Source organism: Acipenser ruthenus, chromosome 3, assembly GCF_902713425.1.
Source record: "Acipenser ruthenus chromosome 3, fAciRut3.2 maternal haplotype, whole genome shotgun sequence".
NCBI classification, from domain to species: Eukaryota; Metazoa; Chordata; class Actinopteri; order Acipenseriformes; family Acipenseridae; genus Acipenser; species Acipenser ruthenus.
Window position 1 is genome coordinate 95,574,107 of NC_081191.1, and position 19,975 is coordinate 95,594,081.

Here is a 19,975-nt window from a genome sequence, read left to right on the forward strand (position 1 = left end):
TAAATTGTGTTGATGCACGCATTTATAAAATGGAGCCGAGCTCCATTTCCAGCTGATCGTGCTCATCCCTTTATTATCTCATGTGAGATCTCCACTCCGTCTTCCCACTGAACTGTCACTTCAAGCTCTGCAACCTATTAACTCACCACACACACACTCTCATTGCAAAAGGTGTGCTGAACAAATCTTCCAGAAAACCTTTTTTAAGGGCTCAATCCATGGAAGTTAGCAAGCTTGGTACCTTCTACGGTACCGTACAAAGGGTCGTAACCTCTTTTAGCTAAAGAGAAATCCAATGTCATGTCCTTTTTGGTAATTGCCTTGCTCCATATCTTAACCTTTTCATTCCAGCTGCCTGCTAGCAGTTCTCATACATAATCATGTTGCTTTTCGATAGCATCCACAATGACACTGTACAGTTGTAGTGAAAAAATTAAGCTGACAAATGGTTTTTGATACAAGAGCATGAGTTTCAAACTGACTTCGGACAAGGCCTCAGTACAGCTCAGTGCAGGATATGTTTGTATCAGAAAGCACGGATATCCATGGAGTCAATTCGAAAGAGATGAAAAGACTAACAAACTTTTACAAGATTTGATATTTCTACTTGGTAAACAATTGTTGACTCCCCTTCAACCCAACTGGTTTCTGTCCAATAATCGAGGTAGTTGTTATCTCGTCACACACAGCAAGCCTACCACATACTTCCTCTGTGGGAAAGGGGGCGGTGCTCTCTGACCTTATGGTCCGCCACGTGCTACATGCAGCAGGGCGCATCCATTTTTTCCTTTAATGCACCCCCCCCTCTATCAGGGTCAGCCATGTGTAATTTGACATGGAGTGTCCATTTTGTCTTTTAATGAAGCTTCCCCCTGTCTCAGCGTCAGCCACAGTAATGTGAGAATTCTAAGCTTGGACAATACGGCATTAAAAATTAATATAAAAGCATATTAAAGAGTAAGCACATTAAAACAACTATAAACAACACATTCACACACAATTTAAACATAATGATTAAAAACAACTTAACTATAAAAGACACACACATACACATAATGCAAAACTTATAATTAATAACATAATTAATACCTCATGCAGAAAGCCTTTACTACACAGTGGTAACATATACAATGCAGTTGCTCTTTGTCTTTCTCATACATGTCAAGTGTCCAGTATCTAACTAGACAGTCCAGTAGTTTAAGTCTGTGTTTTATGTTATTATTATTTGTTTATTTAGCAGACGCCTTAGGGTGTGTGAACTATGCATCAGCTGCAGAGTCACTTACAACTACGTCTCACCCGAAAGACGGAGCGCAAGGAGGTTAAGTGACTTGCTCAGGGTCACACAATGAGTCAGTGGCTGAGGTGGGATTTGAACCGGGGACCTCCTGGTTACAAGCCCCTTTCTTTAACCACTGGACCACACAGCCTCCTTATGTCCCATATGTATTTGACAAAGCCTTAAGCCTTAAGCTTTTTCATGAAAAGTGGCTTGAAACCTGGTTCCGGGAGGCCTAGTTTGAGGCAACTTTGCTGTATCAAATCCCAAGTCTCCCCCTGTTGTGCCATACAGTGGGCTGAAACCTAGTCTCCTGAAACCAAGTTCCGAGCCACGAAGTGGCTTCATGATCCCTCAGCTTTACTCCAAAATCCTAAATGGCGTAGTTTTTATTAAACGTTTACTGTAATCCTAAATGGCATAGTTTTTATTAAATGTTTACTGTAATCCTAAATGGCATAGTTTTTATTAAATGTTTACTGTAATCCTAAATGGCGTAGTTTTTATTAAACGTTTACTGTAATCCTAAATGGCATAGTTTTTATTAAACGTTTACTGTAACTGAAACAGTCCTGTGTTATGAGGTTCTTGCATTTTGCACTTTCAATCATTTTTTTTGTTGCTCCCTTTCAGCCAAGTTTTCCAAAAAAAGCAACCTAACTCATGCGCGAAACCGCCCACATAATCCACTTACATCCCTACAAAACTGCATCTTCCACTGCCCAGCTTCCTGCCTGTTTTAGAACAGAACTTGGCTTGCTTGGCTCATTCGCTCCTCTGCTGATCTTCTTCAGATTGGTCAAGTCTATTTAAATACCCATCTTGTGACTGATAACACTGGAAGATTACATTTTCATCACATGCTATACAGTATGAGGCCAGTCTACTGAAATTATGCAGCATCTCCTGTAGATAATACCAACTGAAATGCTATTACATGCCCTTCAACAGTGACATTTAAACCTTACCAACGTACACCAGCTGTGGCCCCTGCAGGTTATGAGCTACTCAAACCAGCAGCAACAAACACTTTCATTATTAAGACACATCAGGCACTTTGGCAGCTTCATCAATTCTTCATGCAAACCTAAAAAAGGACTGATGCTATTCTTGCTATTCAAGCTATTCTGCCTTTATCATGAATATTGATATGAATGAATAATGTAATAACAGTTAGATAATTTTTCATTTTAAATTTTTTTTTTAAAAAATAGATATTTTTTAAAAATGATGTTATATAAAATATTGTAATTAGTATGCTTGATATCAAACTGTGTTTCATAATGCTACCTTTATTTATTTATTATTCTGAAATACAACCACACATTAATCTTAATTAAACTGATTAATTTTATCAACAACTGAGTTTCAAAAACCCATAATGGGATATTAAAACAGGTACGAAATGAAATACCAAGAAAATGTAGATGGTAAAAGTATCCTTTTTACAATGCATTGTGGAGGGTTAGGAATAACTCGCTTGCTATATCAGTTTTGAGTTAAACTGACAATATCATTCCTGGACTTCAGTTCTGCACTATATCTGTCCTAACCAGGGAGAAACAGCATGACGAAGAAAATAAAACCACATGAAACATTACCAAAGCCATTTTTAAAGTCCAAAGGTCAATGGATGGTAAAGGCTTCTGAATTAAAGATCTATTCATCCTATTGCTTTCATCAGTCTGAAACAGCGAGGCAGTAAAGCTAAACGGATGCTCTTAGCACAGCTGGGCAGCTACAATAATATGACATTTCACAAAGAAATTCAGAGCACTCTTGGCATTTAAGAGACTTTTTAAGCAGTTCAAGCAGCCTTCTCTGCACTGTCGAAATGTTTTATCTGAGACAGCTTTACATTTGATTCCACGTCTTACGCTTATAAAAATTTCAACAACAATGAAAGTTTGTTTGGGAGAGAAAGCTGATCCCGTTAGTGATCTTGTTCTGCAGCACAAACCGAATGCTGCAAAGGGAATTCAACTGGTCCTTTGCTAAATGTTAGCAGGAGTATAGTTTAGTTTTGTGTTTCCCATTGGATGCATATCATCTCCAACAATTTAAAGTCACTCTCACACACAAAAAAAGAATGGCATTCATTTTGTTTTGGACATAACTATAATAAAAAGTAAAATAAAAGGGAGATGAACCTCACTGTCAATCTATTGAATGCAAATGCAATGTTACGTCTCCAGGGGCCGGTTTTTCAAATCTAAATAATAAGTAATAAAAGTGATCCGGATTTTGTAATCCTATATTTTGTGATCGAGATTACTTTTATCTGGCTCGTTTTGATTCGGTTTTTCACAAAATGTCACTGCTGGTTTATATTTATCCAGATTACAAATAATTACGATTCCAAAATCTGTTTTGAAAAACCGGCCCCAGGTGCCATTTTAGGATGGTAATGACACAACAGAGTGAATTGAGAATCCAGGAGATTCCATACAGGAGACTGACTGTCTGTTTAGGGGGAAATCTGTTTAGGCCATGAAAAGCACTCACCATGCCTTCCTTCTTTTCACTGGTATGTACCTCTGCGGTAATATGTAAACATGAAAAAGCATATCTGCTGTCGTGTGCAGCTTTACAGTCTGAGACATTTAATCACAGTACAGTTTATATCTATATGTGTTTAATAGGATTCTGGGGCTAGTTTCACAAACCAGCGCTCTCTGGTTATTTTATGATTCTCTGGTTATTTCATGATTTACCATTCGGCCACATTGACAGACATTTTCCATGCACTGTTCTATACTTTACTTGTACCCTTCACAATACTTTTGTGAACATGCATGCAATACAAAAGAACATACATCCTAAACTGCCTGCCTTTCAGAGAGGCAGAGGCCACTGCTTCAGTACGATTACACCAATAGCTGCCTCTTCCTAATCTGAATTAGATCAGATGTGCTGTTAAAGCTCATCTCTTTAATCGAACCCTGGCAAGGTATAGCCTGCTTACTTAAGGAGATGCCAAAGGAGGCTAATCTGCTCTGTTCATCATTGGTTCCCAATACGTCAGCTCAACAGCAAAGTTGTTTCTTCACAATTTTACTGTACAACAGTTGCAGGTAGATTTCAGATTAGTTGCAGAACACCCTTGTGCTACCTCTCTTGCTTATATTACATATGGCTAATAAACATACTGTTTTTTATTTTATTTAGAAGTCGAAACAGCAGTCTTAGATGCTGTATGTTTGCTTACCAAATGGTCTTCAAGGGCAATGCAATGGTTCTATACTACAGGGCGAATGTAGCACAGGGGCAGTTACAATAATATGAGTTATTGCTACTGTTCAGCAGAATGGTAACACAGTGGTAATCTGTTCATGTTATGGCCTTTAAAGTATTATATGACAAGTGAAATATCTCTTCGTTTTCTTTGGGATTTCAAACCCGGTGACCGTGCGATACAATGACAGGTTGGATAAACACATGTGATAAAAGGTCCATGAATGACTGATTCTGTTAAAGCCAGACACAGCATGGACGAGGCACATAGTGAAAATGCATGGCTATAATAAAAGGAAAGGCATGGAAACATTGTCTCTTTCGCACACAAAGCACAGGCTAAGCCCATTGAATGACATCACAGAAGTTAAAAGGTTCAATACAAATTGTCTGGAGACATTTAAAAATTGTGATAAAAGACTGCTGCCTTGGATCACCAAAAATAACGACAAAGAGGAAAAGGTAAGATATAGCTTTAATACTATTTCTAGACACAATGACCGCAGTAGCTTTGTCCAACTGAATGTCCAACTGCTACATTAACGAAATCGATTCAATAACAATGTTGTTCATAATGTCTCATAAGTGCACAGTGAGGACTGAGTGTTAACTGAAGATCTGGCAGCTGCTGTTATTTCATAGCCGATTTGAAACCATTCATATAGATCTGAAAATCCCTAACAACTGAGATGCTATTTACAGGTTATTCATGTGACAGACAGACATTGTACTCTCCTTTCTGTATAGCTGACAGCACACAGAGATGTGCAATGATGTACAAGCGACCCGGATAGCCAGAGCCTCCATTGTTCTTAAGCTGGTATTGCAGGTCCACAGAACGTAACCTGAATGGCCATAGGACCTAACACTTGAGTCATGAGTCATGTCAGCCATGAAAAAAGCTACATATTTTAGTCCCATTACAAATGAGTACTGCTATGGAAATCATGGTGTTTTGGTTTGGTGATAAGATAATAACTGGTAGAAAAGACATTGCTGAGGTGGTGGAGGTGAGACTGCTGCATCACCGTGTTGGACACACTATGCATCTGTGTCTCCTGGGAAGGAGAAATGTCAATGCTCTGGACACCAGTGTGATAGAGCCGCACACCCAGTAAGTGCCACTTAGCAAATCGCTGTTAAATACATTTCCAGCTGTTTTCTGTTCTAGAAGGTGATAGCACGAGAATAAACTGATGTGCTTCAGGGAATGGAGAGCACTTAATTGCTTGATAAACAGCATGGGTGAGATTTTCAAAGGTGTTTATTCAAAATCGTCATCAGCATTTTTTTTGTCTGAAAAGAAAAAAAAACACCATCTATATGGTAATTCTAGATTGAAAAACATCAGAAGATTAGCCACAACCCATTAATTAAATGTCTGTTTATTTCTAAACAAGTAACATCATTGGGTGCATTTTTACTATATGGAAAAAATCTTACAAAGATTGTATATGTTTTTTGTGAATTATTTAGGTTATTCAAAGTTTTACATTCATAAAACCTACCTACACTGTTGATAATTAAGTCAATATTTAACTTTATTTAATTCCTAAAAAAAATCTAATTATGATGCCTGTTGTTTATCTATATTCTTTAAAATAATCTATTATATTTTAACATAGATTTAAGGGTGTAAGTGTTTATATCCGTGTGCTGTGAAAATAATTATTGTAATACAGCCAACCTCCCCCCTCAAAAAAAAAACAATACACCCTTCTCATATTGAGTCTAACACATTTCCTACAGTGTATAGCTTATATGCCATATATATAAGCCTGTATGATCTTTCTACAATCAAAGCAGTAAAAAAAACAAAAAACATAGTATAACAATTATATAAAAAAGGTTTTATATTTTTTCATTTTGATTGTCTTAATTGGAAAAACAATTTTTTGTTTGTTTTATCAAAGACCATAAAGTCAAACTCCTACTGTGAGTTGATTAACTTTTAGGCTGAAAGAACTCCACTCATAAAGGCAACTGAGAGCAAAGCTAGCTCCAATATTTCTTTCTAGGAATGGCAATTAATTTGCGGAAATTTTTCATTCATGTATAATTAATGGAGTGTAGCTCTAAACATTATCTGGTTACCAAAAACACAGCAACTCAAGGCAGCCCAACCCCTTACCTCAGTTGTTTCCAAACACAAGATGAAAAAAAATGACAGTGAAGAAAATGCCCATAAATATCCAGCAGGGAAGGGATATCTATCTATCCATGTAAATGAATCTTCTACGTCCATCAAGTCCAGACAGAGCTATCCATACTGGGTGTTGTATTAAAAATATATATAGGTATGCCAATAAATAAAACAAAATGTAACCTAAAATACGGTTTTGCTTACAAAAACTACAAAGACGACTGAATGGTCGAAAATAAATTGGAATATAAAACAGAATGGTTTAGGGATGCAGAAAAAATATGTAGGCCAAACATAGGGTTGTGGAGGATGGTGAATTCATTCATAAAAATCAGTTAAACCAAAAAGTGACGCATGCAGTACATATCTTTGATTTCTGTGTCATGTCCAGTTGCAGATTGGATTGTAAACTGCCAATAGAACAAGGGGCAGCCCCAGTTTGATATTGGAATGAGATGAGATTGAGTTTTACAGGCTGGTTTCATGGTGCAGATGGAAATATGGCAGAAGACACTGTATTTCTGTACTCTTTAAACACGGTGCATGATTTAACTGTTTTGTTTCATACTGACTGGACCTACATCTACCAGACACCATCCATTGCCTTTGCAGTTCTTTTAAACCCATAAACATCATTAAACAGGTTACTTCACAGCCATATGGAGCTCAAAGGGCCATGCATGCACCCCGAGTCATTCACTGGACAGCCCTGATCTAGTTCATATCTGGGTACTAGACCTCATTTTGCAAGACATTTCCATGCTTGAGGTGCAACAGGCACTTTTCACAAAGCTTCAACTCACGCACTATTTACAGAAAGTATTTCTCTGTTTTTCTGAGAACAAAAGTTTTGTAAGCATACTATTTTGTTCTAGGCTGTAAAAAACATAACCAACAACACACTTTAAATAATATATAGGTTAAAGCTTTGTGAATAAGTACATAAATCATCCAACAGAATGTAGGTGTTACATGAGACAGTCCTGCACCCTACTCACTAATTATCTCTTGTGCATATGAGGAATACAGTTATACAGAATAGTCTATTGTCCTGTTTGGGAGCTATTATCTGAACAGCTTTGGGAGATTTCTTTCCACATGAAATGTGGAAAGAAATTGGCATATGATGGGATTATATGCTAATGTGGATTCTGCTTGCATCAAATTCTATTATGTGGCTTTCAAATTAAATGGAGAATATTAAAGGCTCCAGTGAGGTAGTGTGCTTAAACTGTGAAGGCCATGGCAAACACACACACACACGCACACACACACACAAACACACACACACACACACACACACAGACACACACTGTCCTGTCTGTCACCCATTTATAATTTACTTGCAATTTCTGACATCTCTGCTGAGGTGACGCCTGGGAATTCACTAGTTAATGAATGCCTCTTTATATTATCAGTGAGCAGCAGCCAAATTAAACATGTGGTCCCTGTCAAGGTATCAATGCATCTTTATTTGGAGTCACCTAATCAAAGTAGGACAATTCACAGTTTTCTCGCCTTTGAACAACCTCAACAACCCCCCCCCCCCCCCCACCCCCACAGTGGTAGAGTGTAAATCCCCCTCTCTTCAAATCTAAACCAGTAATTCAAACAGGAAATGAAACCGGCTCTGTTTACACACTGGATAACACAGCGTATAACTAGGAGTACCCCCTGTTAGATAAAAAAAAAAAAAATGTACAAATGGGATTGGTATTAAAAACACTCAAGCAGCCATTTGTAACATACCTTAAAAAGATGTAAGCAATCCACGTCTGAAAGACACACGTCAGGCTTGGAAACGAGGGAACGAACCCCACTGTCAGTTTGCAATGCGTACTTCAAACATCTACTAAGAGCATAGGAAAGGTGACAACAAGAGGAGGCCATTTGGCCCATCTTGCTTATTTGGTTGTTAGTAGCTTATTGATCCCAGAATCTCATCAAGCAGCTTCTTGAAGGATCCCAGGGTGTCAGCTTCAACAACATTACTGGGGAGTTGGTTCCAGACTCCCGCAATTCTCTGTGTAAAATGATAGCAAAACAGCATTCGACTGCAGACAAGGATTCTGAATTATCTTCATAGCAATAATGTTGGTGTTTTTTTTATTTTATTTACTAATATAAGTTAATGTGTGTAGAGTGTCGTCTATTGCTGTTCAAGTGAGAGGACGAAGCTGAGTGAAACGATGTCTCATATAATAAGAGACATACATATGACATGTTAACTTAATATAAATCACAAAAAGATTGAACTATGAGACTACTATAACAACATGTATTATTTTTATACATATATATATATTTACTTTAGAATTGTATGTTGCATGTCCGGGGCCTCATCTGTACACACAAGAATACATTTTAAAACATAATTAACAGGGATTTATAATAATAGAATAACAATTTGCCACATGCTGTACATCTTACCAGTCTGCAGTGAGTAATTTACAGTATCTGCATTGTAAAGCAATCAGTGAATTAGACAAAAGCGATTTAGTGATGCAAATAACCGTATTAGCCAGTGGCTAAGCCAGCCCTCACACCCAGTCTTCTAGTCCTTAGTCCTTAGTCCTTAGTCCTCGTATTTGAAACATCTCCAGGCTACCAGTGCTCATTGTATACCCACACTTAAACACTCCTATCCACTAAATAATGTACACGTTGAATGCATGTTTTTAAAAGGGGAAGGTTTGTGTGTAGTTGTGTGAGTAGGGTAAAAGAGTAAGTATGGAACAACTCCTTGAGATACACTTTATGAATACAAACAAGCTGCTCAATTGATACCTAACCGTGCACACAAATCATTTTGTGGAATATACACACCTGATATGCAATAAAAGGATAATAATAGGATAAACAAGTTTTCTGTACTTTAATTTTTTTTTAGAAGGTGTTAATTATTCCCAATATAATTCTTGCTTTGAGGACGAAACCGCAGGATACCTCATGTCTGTCAAGGTCTGCCAGTGTGATACATCTCTATGCTGCCCCAGTGGCATCATCAAGACCAGCAGCTTCAGGCTGCTACTGAGATCAGGTGCTGTGTGCATACTTAGTGTTCTGCATTTCCGGTTTATTCCAAATTTTACTGAAAAATTACAGGATTTGTTTTTACTGGACGTCGGTTTTTACTGATTTATAACTGATTTTTGACTATTATTCAATATTTTGCTGGTACTATTTTCTAGGAAGTACACAATATTTGGATTAAAATGCTGTTTTACTTTAACGTCGACATTGTAATAAACATCCCTACACTGTATCCTAGGTGGATACAGCAGACGATTTTGATAAACCATTTCATAAGCGGCGTGCTGGTCCTGGAGACGACAAAACAACTGTACCAACAAATGTAACCAGAGATGTGAGCCAGATTTCAAAGAAAGTACAGAAGATTTCCAAAATTTCTATTGAAGACTCTGCTAGCGAGATTTAAAACGAGATTACACTTAGGAATGGAGTCTTGTTCATGGGATTTAAAGCTGTTTTACAGTTAAGATACAGAGGATTTAAAACAGAATTGCAAATTGTGGCGAAATGTAAAAAAATGCCTAAACACAAAAACCCCCAGAAGAATGTCCCTGTGACCATAATGATTTTGTTGTGGAAGACAGCAAAGAAAAGAATGTACAATTGATGTGTGCAAGTACTGTCGGGTTAATATACATATTTTGACAGAAAAAAAAACACTCAAGCATTTTGGAAAGTAACCGAAAACAATAATTTCATACAGTATATAAAAAGCAAAAGCCCCGAAAAAAAATACAATTTAATAAAACTCGAAAATAGCTAAAAATAGCACTAAAAATGAATTCATAAAAACAGAAGCCCTAGATATATTCAACTATGATTAATTCATGTCATTGCTTTTTTTTCCTTTTTTCTTTTTTATCTAATAAAAATGAAACCTACATTGTACACTGCACATCAAATAAGGGGAAAGATTAAATTATAGATGACTGCCTAATGCTTTGAATTTCAACAAAAGAAAACAAGCTGTAAATAGTACTTGGATAAAAAGGGGTCTTTGAGTCTAACCTAGGTCAACTAAACCACGAGCAAAGAGCAGAGAAATCGAATCCTTTCAATACACCTCTTTTTCAATAATTAATAGCAAAGACTGTTTGTGAACCCTGACAACTGAGACACATACAAATACATAAAACAGGTATCTGAAACTATGAAGTTTAAATATTAGCTACATTCAGATATGTAGGAATGATTACAGAGCTGCTTAGTGTATGTGTGTAATTTTACTGTGATGTCTTCTTGATGCTTCAGGGTTTGATACAGTATTTTGTGAAGGCACAGTAAACAGTCCCTCATTATAGCAATGTCTGCTGTGGGTGTGTCCTTATGAACATATACAGGTGCATCTTAATTACCTTTTTGTTTGTGTTTAACATACAGTAAGAAGGGCTATTTTCTAAACTGGATTTTAAAAATAACAAGAAATACGATTTGTAATTAACAATTTGTATCTAACAAACACAGCAAATATTTAAAAGAAGAAGCGAACATAAAGGTTTTAACCATTAAGCAGCTTCGTCCTTTCTGCTTATTTGCAACTCTTGACCTGGGATACTTTGCCTGGGGATGGGAACCTGCATTTAAACTACAACATCAATGGCAAAAATGAACAAGGGAGGCCAAAGGTCATCATTTAATCAAATGACTTTCTGACTACAGATTCCTGACTCTCCCTGGCTACGCAAGAACAATGTGATATTACTAATTTCCAAAATTAAAATGTCCCCACATCCTGCTCCAGACCCTTAAGGAATACAGATGGTATTTAGAATCCTTCGAGATGAAGGAGAGAGGGCAATTAACACTGCCTCGGAATGAAGAATTTGGTTTTACAATGATCTATATTCCAGTTTACAGCAGTCGTGAGCTGACACACAGTGTGAATGGAGCCTTATTTTACTCAGTGCTGCTACTGCATTACATTTACCAGCTTTTGAGAGGGTATATGTAATGCCAGGCATGGAAATACAATATGGAAAAATATGAGGAAGGCAGACAACCAAACCCTTGTAAAAGAAATGAACGGAGAAATGCTTGGGGATATTCATATATTTCACAGATTAAACGTTTAGACCGTTTGTGTAAATGGTTGTTTATGCTTTAAACTGCGATACACATTTTCAGTAAAAAATAGACTTCTTGTAGTATTTACAGTCATAGTTTACATTTTGTAAGTAGCCCTGTGTTTTGTCTGCACCTCTCTTAAAACTTACCACCAAGGTTTGAGAAGTTTTGGGAGATTTCAAAATAGCTATGTATTTACAAATAACACCAGGCTCAATTCCATAAGCCGACTTAATTTTCTTCAGTATTGAAAACAGAGAGAGAGAATCAGATGTGAGGTTCTGGTATCAAAAGATTTTCCCCTGATCTTGTCAAGCCCAGCCTACCTGAAGCAAACCTATCAGTTCAGCAGCACATGTTCCTCGAGGAGATCTGTAAGCCTCAATCAGTACTAAATTGTTAATGTTGCATTGCTGTCTTGGCAACTTCAAAATAAAAAAGACAAGTGGAATTGCAGTGGAAAATCACTTAGTTCTGTCCGTTGCCCTCAGCTAAGCTTTATTCCAAATCTGAGGAGAGCAACCCCCCCCCCTTTACAATCCCCCAGCTTCACTCTGAGATGCTGTGATTGTGGAGAATTATTATAAAGCATTTACATGAAGAGTTACAACCCTGTGTAGCTGTTTGGTTAACTCACACAAAATAAAACCGTATACAAGAAAAAGGGAAAGGATAGTTACTGGTAGGCTGACCCCAAAGAAAGACCCCAGCATTGTGTTTGTGGTTATCTATAGCAGCAGCGCCAGGCACCAGCAACAACAACGGATGCGCTGAACACCCCCAGTGCCTTCCCAGTATGCCTCTGGCCTGCACGACTCGGAGTGAGACTAATTTCCATATCAAACCCAATTTGGATGAAATGACTTTGGTTTAAAAAGAAGCCAGTGCATCAATAGCACTTGATTAGATTTTCATCTCCAACCAGACAAATATGAATATTTATTACCATGAATGCAGATTTTCCTTTTTTTTCATCGCTCCAATCTTGAATATTATCCTGCGCTAATTTTTTTAATGAAAATGTTGGCAACATAGTGTTTGTCCATAGACTGACAGTGCTTCAGATAATCCTGTTATTGTTCTATTCAAATGACAGCTTCCGTTCATTCATGTGTTAACGAGGGTTTAAATACCGTTTTCCATCGTTAGAATCTAACATGGACTAGAAATTAAAACTGAAGACTATATTTTTGCACACCATTGTACAATGGAATATGTTTTGCATTTATTTTACCCAGGGTTTATAGGTGCTTTAAACAATCAATACTCACATAACATAATGCAAACATCAAAGACTGCCTCATTACACAGGAGTGGGCTTGTATTCTTTAAGGAAGACACAACAGATTAAATAGAAACCTTTAAACCAATCTATCTTCTACAGTCTTGTGTTGGTGTGTTTTTAAAATAAACAGTATCACAATGTGAATAGATATATCTAGTCCAGTAATGAATTTGATATTGGTGTGTCTTCATACTGACACACAATGGTTAAGGAGGAATATGTAGAAAAAAACATTAAAAGGTGCCATAACCAAGGCTTTAAAATCATTAGCACTACAGCCTGGACTTCCATTTCCCCTTCATTTGAGGTAAATAGCCTGGTTTAAGGGACTCACAGTATGACATTAAATACTGTGTGATTGAATACTATTCCAGTGTGGGTCGTGGGTTCAATCCCTGGTAGGGGACACTGCTGCTGTACACTTGAGCAAGGTACTTTACCTAGATTGCTCCAGTAAAAACCCAACTGTATAAATGGGTAATTGTATGTAAAAAATAATGTAATATCTTGTAACAATTGTAAGTTGCCCTGGATAAGGGTGTCAAAAAAAGAAATATAAAATGGGTGTAATGAAAGAAAGCTTGATATTTATGTTGCTAAGTTACTAATGCCTGATTGCCTGATCCTTACAGCAAAGTGGAAAGTAGGGCCCATTACCCCTGGTCAGTTTTCTCATTATGCTGCAGATCTTTTCATTCTTTCCTTTGTTTTCAATATTAAACTATAGGATATATATATATATATATATATATATATATATATATACAGGAGTTCAGCTGATGCTTTGACATACTGTACATTGGGTTTGTATTGCCCCTTAAACGTGTGTTCTGTGGCAGTAACAGCTATACATACAATATACAATCTGCCATCAGATTACTAGCTCAACATATTCTTCAGATCCTGCAGCTTGTTATTAACTAAGCACTGCCTTAGCCGATCACCCCACCCCTGTGTGTATTTGGTTTATTTGTACAGTGTGGGTTATGTAGCATGGGTGATTTAAAATGTATGATTGGTATGTGAGCATGGTAAAGTCACAATTACTTCACGTGCAGACTGTGCCGGTGCCAGATTGAATAGATAGGAGGCTGTGTGGTCCAGTGGTTAAAGAAACAGGCTTGTAACCAGGAGTTCCCCGGTTCAAATCCCACCTCAGCCACTGACTCATTTTGTGACCCCGAGCAAGTCACTTAACCGCCTTGTGCTCTGTCTTTTGGGTGAGACGTAGTTGTAAGTGACTCTGCAGCTGATGCATAGTTCACACACCCTAGTCTCTGTAAGTCGCCTTGGATAAACTAATAATAGTAATAATTAGCAATTGAGTCCTGGCACAGCTGCTTAAAAGGAGCACATATTTCTCACTCGGGTTGGTTGTTCAGAGGCGGAACGTGAGTAAAGAGAACTGAAATAGAGAAATAACAATTGCTACGCATGCTGGTTATACACCAGCGCAATGTTTTGTTCCGTGTCTGTTTTGTCTGTCTGTTTTGGCCACCTGACTTGGTATGCCAACAGCTAGAATACTTGTAAGAGGAAAGAAAAAACACTGTTATAGTGTTGTGTGTCAGATATCATGTGTTGTGTTGTCTGTCCTCTCCAAAATGTAGCTCTTAAATAAGGTTGAAAGGGTGTTTTTCTTTTCTTACGCATCACTTGCTGATTCTTCATTATATCACACAAGACATACCTGCTGGTTTCAGTATCCCTGGAATGTCTGTTTTGATCGACAGCCTGTACTTGGCATGCAGTCACTGATCAATAACAGAGAGCTGCTTAAAAAAACTGGCATCGAAACCCAACTTTCTCTACCAACAGGAACAAGCGTTGCCAAGAAACAGTTAGAGCCGATATCAAACCAAGTACGAGATTGAATAAACCATTTCTACACACCTACCTACCTAGCTTTAATTATTTAAAAATGACAGCTTAATGGATTTCTGTTTACAGCGATTTTGAATAGATGTCTTTAAAGACTAACACATACTGCGGTGGATCTCACATGTTTACTGTTTAATAGATCACTTGTATAAAAACAACTAACTAGAAGGCCATGGTCTGAGCTAACAAGGAAACTCTGTTAAAAAGTGCTACCAATCATTGAGTAATAGTGAGGAAATAAACTAGAAATGTGTGATTCTGAGAACCAAAACAAAGCATGCATGTCACAACAAAGTCGATTTGCTCAGTGTGCTCCTGCTCCTATTGACTATCGACACTAGATCATGGTTGTTTTGACATAATCGTCTAATGTAGTCAACCAGCAATCTAGCACACATGGTTACATATAAAAAATGCTAAAAAAAACTGAAGTTTAAATCGTGCAACAACAAAATATCCTATAAAACTCATAGAAAACATATTCTTTGTGGAGGAAACTTTTCAGCCAACACCTGCAAAAAAGGCTAGAGCGACCAATGCACACAAGAGCATTTTCTCTTCATTATAAGCTGCAAATACAGTACATATGTTTCATACACTGTAAAGCGTGCTGTGTATCTCTAATACTTACTACTACAACTTCCTGCTACACCTAGAAGTCCCCTCACAAACCACATCCATATTAGGACTGTGTTGTCTCTAAATTTCACAGCACTTCCAATGTCCATGCAAGTAAAAACATACATCGGCATATGTCCTAGATCCTAATACAAAGAAGTTTGATCGTGTGGAATTGCCAGCAGACTGATATCATGGAACTGCCTGACAGCTTTAAGAGAAGGCCTCAAACGTACGTGATTAACTGCACGAAAACTGCATGGAATAAACCTAACCTTGTTCGTTCTGCAGCTTGCACAATGACTCATCGCCCTGCCTTGCCAATAGAACATGGTTCTGAACCACAGTACAGTTTCACAAGAAGATTCAGTAGTAATGTGAGAGCCTCTGCTACCTCATCTATGGCAACCCTTGAAGTATAATTATCACATAACATTCGACTATACAGCATTACTTTAAAATTGGGAGGTATGTTTTAAACCGTCTTAAAGATGCAGTAGCAACAGGTGTATTGAAATTATTATTATTATTATTATTATTATTATTATTATTATTATTATTATTATTATTATTATTATTATTATTGCTATTAATAATAGTAGTAGTACCATACAGAAGCATTTTGAAGCAGCAAGTAGAAAACGTATCAACTCACATCTCCCATTCCAGCTTGCAGAATTTTCACTCCGGTCTCCTTTTCAAGCTTCTCCTTCTGTGCCACTGCAATACAAGAGAAAACAATCAGTTACCCAAACCTGGACAGTTTGGCATTCCAGGAAGGAAAGCGGTTCTGGTACAGCAGCACTTCTGACACGCAGAGGACGTGACTGAGCATCAGACCACAGTCTCCAGGTATTAAAGTGGCTCAGCTGTTGGAGCTCACTGCAAGCACAGTGGATCATTTTTCATGTATTATGCCCCAGATATAGTTGGTTTATACATTTACATGTATTATACTACTTATTTTGGAAGATAATCTAAGAAATTGCCAGTCAAGCAGTACTACATATTCAATGGCAGCATCAAGTTCGTGTTCTGAAATACAATGCACTGGCCTTCAGCATTAACCCCTATGAAGATTTTGCACCAGTATTTTTTGTATATCTTGGTTGTGTGTTATAGTTATTAAATTACAGTAATGTAGTCTGAACATGTGTGCCGCTGGCAGACTTCCTCAATGCGTCATCAATGTCAATGGGTATGAGGTACAGGAGGGTTCAATGAAATGAAGTGAAAATCTAAACAAGCTGCTAGGCTTAGTTTCACAGTGAAATGCATTTTCTCCATCTCCAAAACAAGTATTATAAGATGCACCAGAACAAGGTGTGTATAGTGTGCTATATTGCACTGCACAGATGTTTGAAAAGTCACTGGAGTTTATAACATACCTAGACACCTGCAGACCATTCAAGTAGTATATGCCTTATAATCCAATCACTGTTTATTTAATCTACATTTGTGGTATTAGTAGGAGGACCCTCTGAATGGGTGCGCCCTTGTTTAAATTCCATCCAGTCACTTCTCAAAACTGAAACCCTATTTTACCTTCCATAGTTTTCCCTGTTCTGCTAATCAGTAAGCTGCATGGGATTTTATTACTCAAGCTGACCAATATTTTAGAATTCTTATTGCATTGTCTTTCATAGTAGTAAGAACATATATTACTGCTTTAAATATCCAAAACATTGAAAAATGTTTCACAAATATGTGGAGTGCATCCTTTTCATATTACCATCTCTATTGTACTACAGTTGTATAAGAAACAATGCCGTAAACTTAGAAATACACAAGTCCAAATGGAATGTGTCTGTAAGGATCAGAATTGTGGGTGCTGCTGTGTTTCATCATGGGAAATCCTAACACATACTACACTACAAAATGGTTCAATTACAAATCAATGCAAACAGCACAAATAGCACCTGACATTTCTGAAGAAACATTTTAAAATGAAATCATGGAAAGATTGTGTGTGTGTGTGCGTGTGTGTGTGTGTGTGTGTGTGTAGTTGGTGCATAATACACAATGGAAAATTATAAAAAGAGCATGCATAGAAGCCTTTTTTCCATGTGAATGCATCAAAGTGGAAAAAAATAAGTACTTTAAAATCAAATTCCCCAGATGAAGGATATGCAAATTACCTGGAAGAGCTGAACCCTATAATGTTCTCACAATTCTGCAATTGCCTATTTAATTAGTATTTTAATTTATCAGAATAATTCTTTGCACTTGCCAATTTATGCAGTATTCCATATAATTAAGCACGCAGCTTCAGAGGAATAATTTGGTTGGAGCTTTTCATAGTGGTTATTCTAACCTGAATGGATCCATGCTGTCTATTCTGTGATCAAAATAACAATAGAGATAACTCAATGGCTTTATCAGGAAGCATCTCGGGAGCTCTACAGAGACGACTATGCGGCTCAGAGAGAATTATATATCCAGACTGACCACGGCTAAAAGCCACCGTAGTGCAAACCAAAAGGTGCAACAAATACAATCAGCTTTTCACACAAATTCATTCCCCACTTTAGCATATCAAAATTATTATAATTTTCTTTTTTTAATATCCAGCAGGAATGAACTGTGAACACCGTTTGGAGATCTGGAGAACTTTAATACATTCTAATGTGTTCCTCCTTGCGCATTGGACTGCTAATACCCACACTGTTTAAACAATGCTTGATCAACACACAGCACAACCCACACGGCTGCCATTAACGTGATGATCGCACATTATATGGGATGTGTGAATAAGATATAATTGACTTGTTCACACCTGCATAGATTAATGTTTGCTCATTTTCACATTAAGAGATGTTTATCACCTTACCACCAAGGGGTTGGAGACCCCGTGGTATAAGAATGTTACCCAAAAAGTCATTTCACCATTGTAGGCTATTTCCAAGTTTATCTTGTAATATACAGTCGAGTACACGTTTATTAGAACACCCCATTGCATCTGTTGTTTTGATTTGTTGTGCATATGAAATCAAACCACTTCAACTGAAAATCTTATAAAATTGTCAAAATAGGCAAATTAGTGGTTGTCTAATTTAATTGATGACTTTAATAGGCCACACATGCAATTCATTTAAAATGGTAAAAGAAAAGGAACACATAGCCACCAATGGTAAAATGCATGAGACTTAACAAGTTGTTTAAGATGCCTAATTAAAGCACAAAGTGGTCTAACATTTTCACACACAAATGCCTATTGTTTCTATATCACCGATTACTGACTGAAAATTGAAATTTTCACACCCTGAGGTTTTCATGAAGGTAGGTAAATAAAGGATATACATGACACATCTTGAGGTGCTCTAATAAATGGGCTCACTACTGTAACCACATACTTGATTAAAGTCTCTGCAGGGTTAAGAAGAAGAAGAAGAAGAAGAAGAAGAAGAAGAAGAAGAACTTGAACTTTAGAAAGACATTTTGGGAACCCCAATCCCAGATGAGGAAGGCTCTACTGTGGCACTGCTGTTGTCACCCGAGGCCTGGATTCAATAAGCTAGTATCAATCAATCAATCAATCAATCAATCTTTATTTTATATAGCGCCTTTCATAGTGGACCACCATCAGAAAGCGCTTTACAAGATGCAGTAACAAAAAAATCCATAATACTTTAAATACAGACAAATACATAACACATGATATACAGTAAAAAAAAGCATAATACTTTAAATACAGTGGAAAGTGCATAATACATGATAGTAGCATAATACATGAAATAACAGCAGCTAATAGCAGATATCAGGCTTAAAGAGCATGGAAAGCAAGAGAGAAAAGGTGGGTCTTGAGACTTGATTTAAAACGAGTGACGGTGGGAGAGAGTTCCATACTGTATGTCAGTCTTGTCTCCATAGACCTTCTAGTAGAGCAGTGGGAAGGAGGAGTCAGGGTTCATTAACACACAGGATATTAAGCATGAGGAATTTCAGGTGAAACAAACCAGGAACACATGAATCAAGGAAATCCTAAAATACTGTACATGAAAGTCATCAAATCCAGCTTTAAGGGGAATGCAAGGCCTGTCGTGAAAAACATTAAAAATAATCAATAATCATCAGGAGGAAGCATGCTATTAGCTGACCATTAATAAGCAGATATAATGGGTTACTATTGATTTAATCAGAGCTTCATTACATTCAAAAGGCAATTGATAATCAGCAAGAGAAACACAAGCTTCCCTCAATGCTTGATTTCATTCGTGTTCGCATTGGAACTTTCTTTCATTTTGCATCTAAAGCTGGAATCTGACAGGGGCTGTTTATAAGGAAATGATAGGGACTTTAATTGGAGCCTGCTAGATGAAAATGAGTCAAATAAAAAAGGTCAGAAATAATGTTTTTCCTTTGAGAAAGCACCAGAAAGAAAGGCCACTGTTTCTGCCACTCTGTTTTAAAAATGATGAAACACTTGGCAATAAAGCTC

General features: G+C 37.2%; 1 protein-coding gene across 1 annotated transcript in view; it reads right to left on the reverse strand.

Annotated features, from left to right (window-relative positions):
- LOC117394798 (receptor-type tyrosine-protein phosphatase N2) overlaps window positions 1–19,975 on the reverse strand; it is a 244,129-nt gene that overhangs the window by 69,414 nt on the left and 154,740 nt on the right. Inside the window, exon 12 of the mRNA XM_059019205.1 lies at window positions 16,193–16,257. Within this exon, the coding sequence (XP_058875188.1) occupies window positions 16,193–16,257 (65 nt within the window). The remainder of the gene's footprint in view (window positions 1–16,192; window positions 16,258–19,975) is intronic.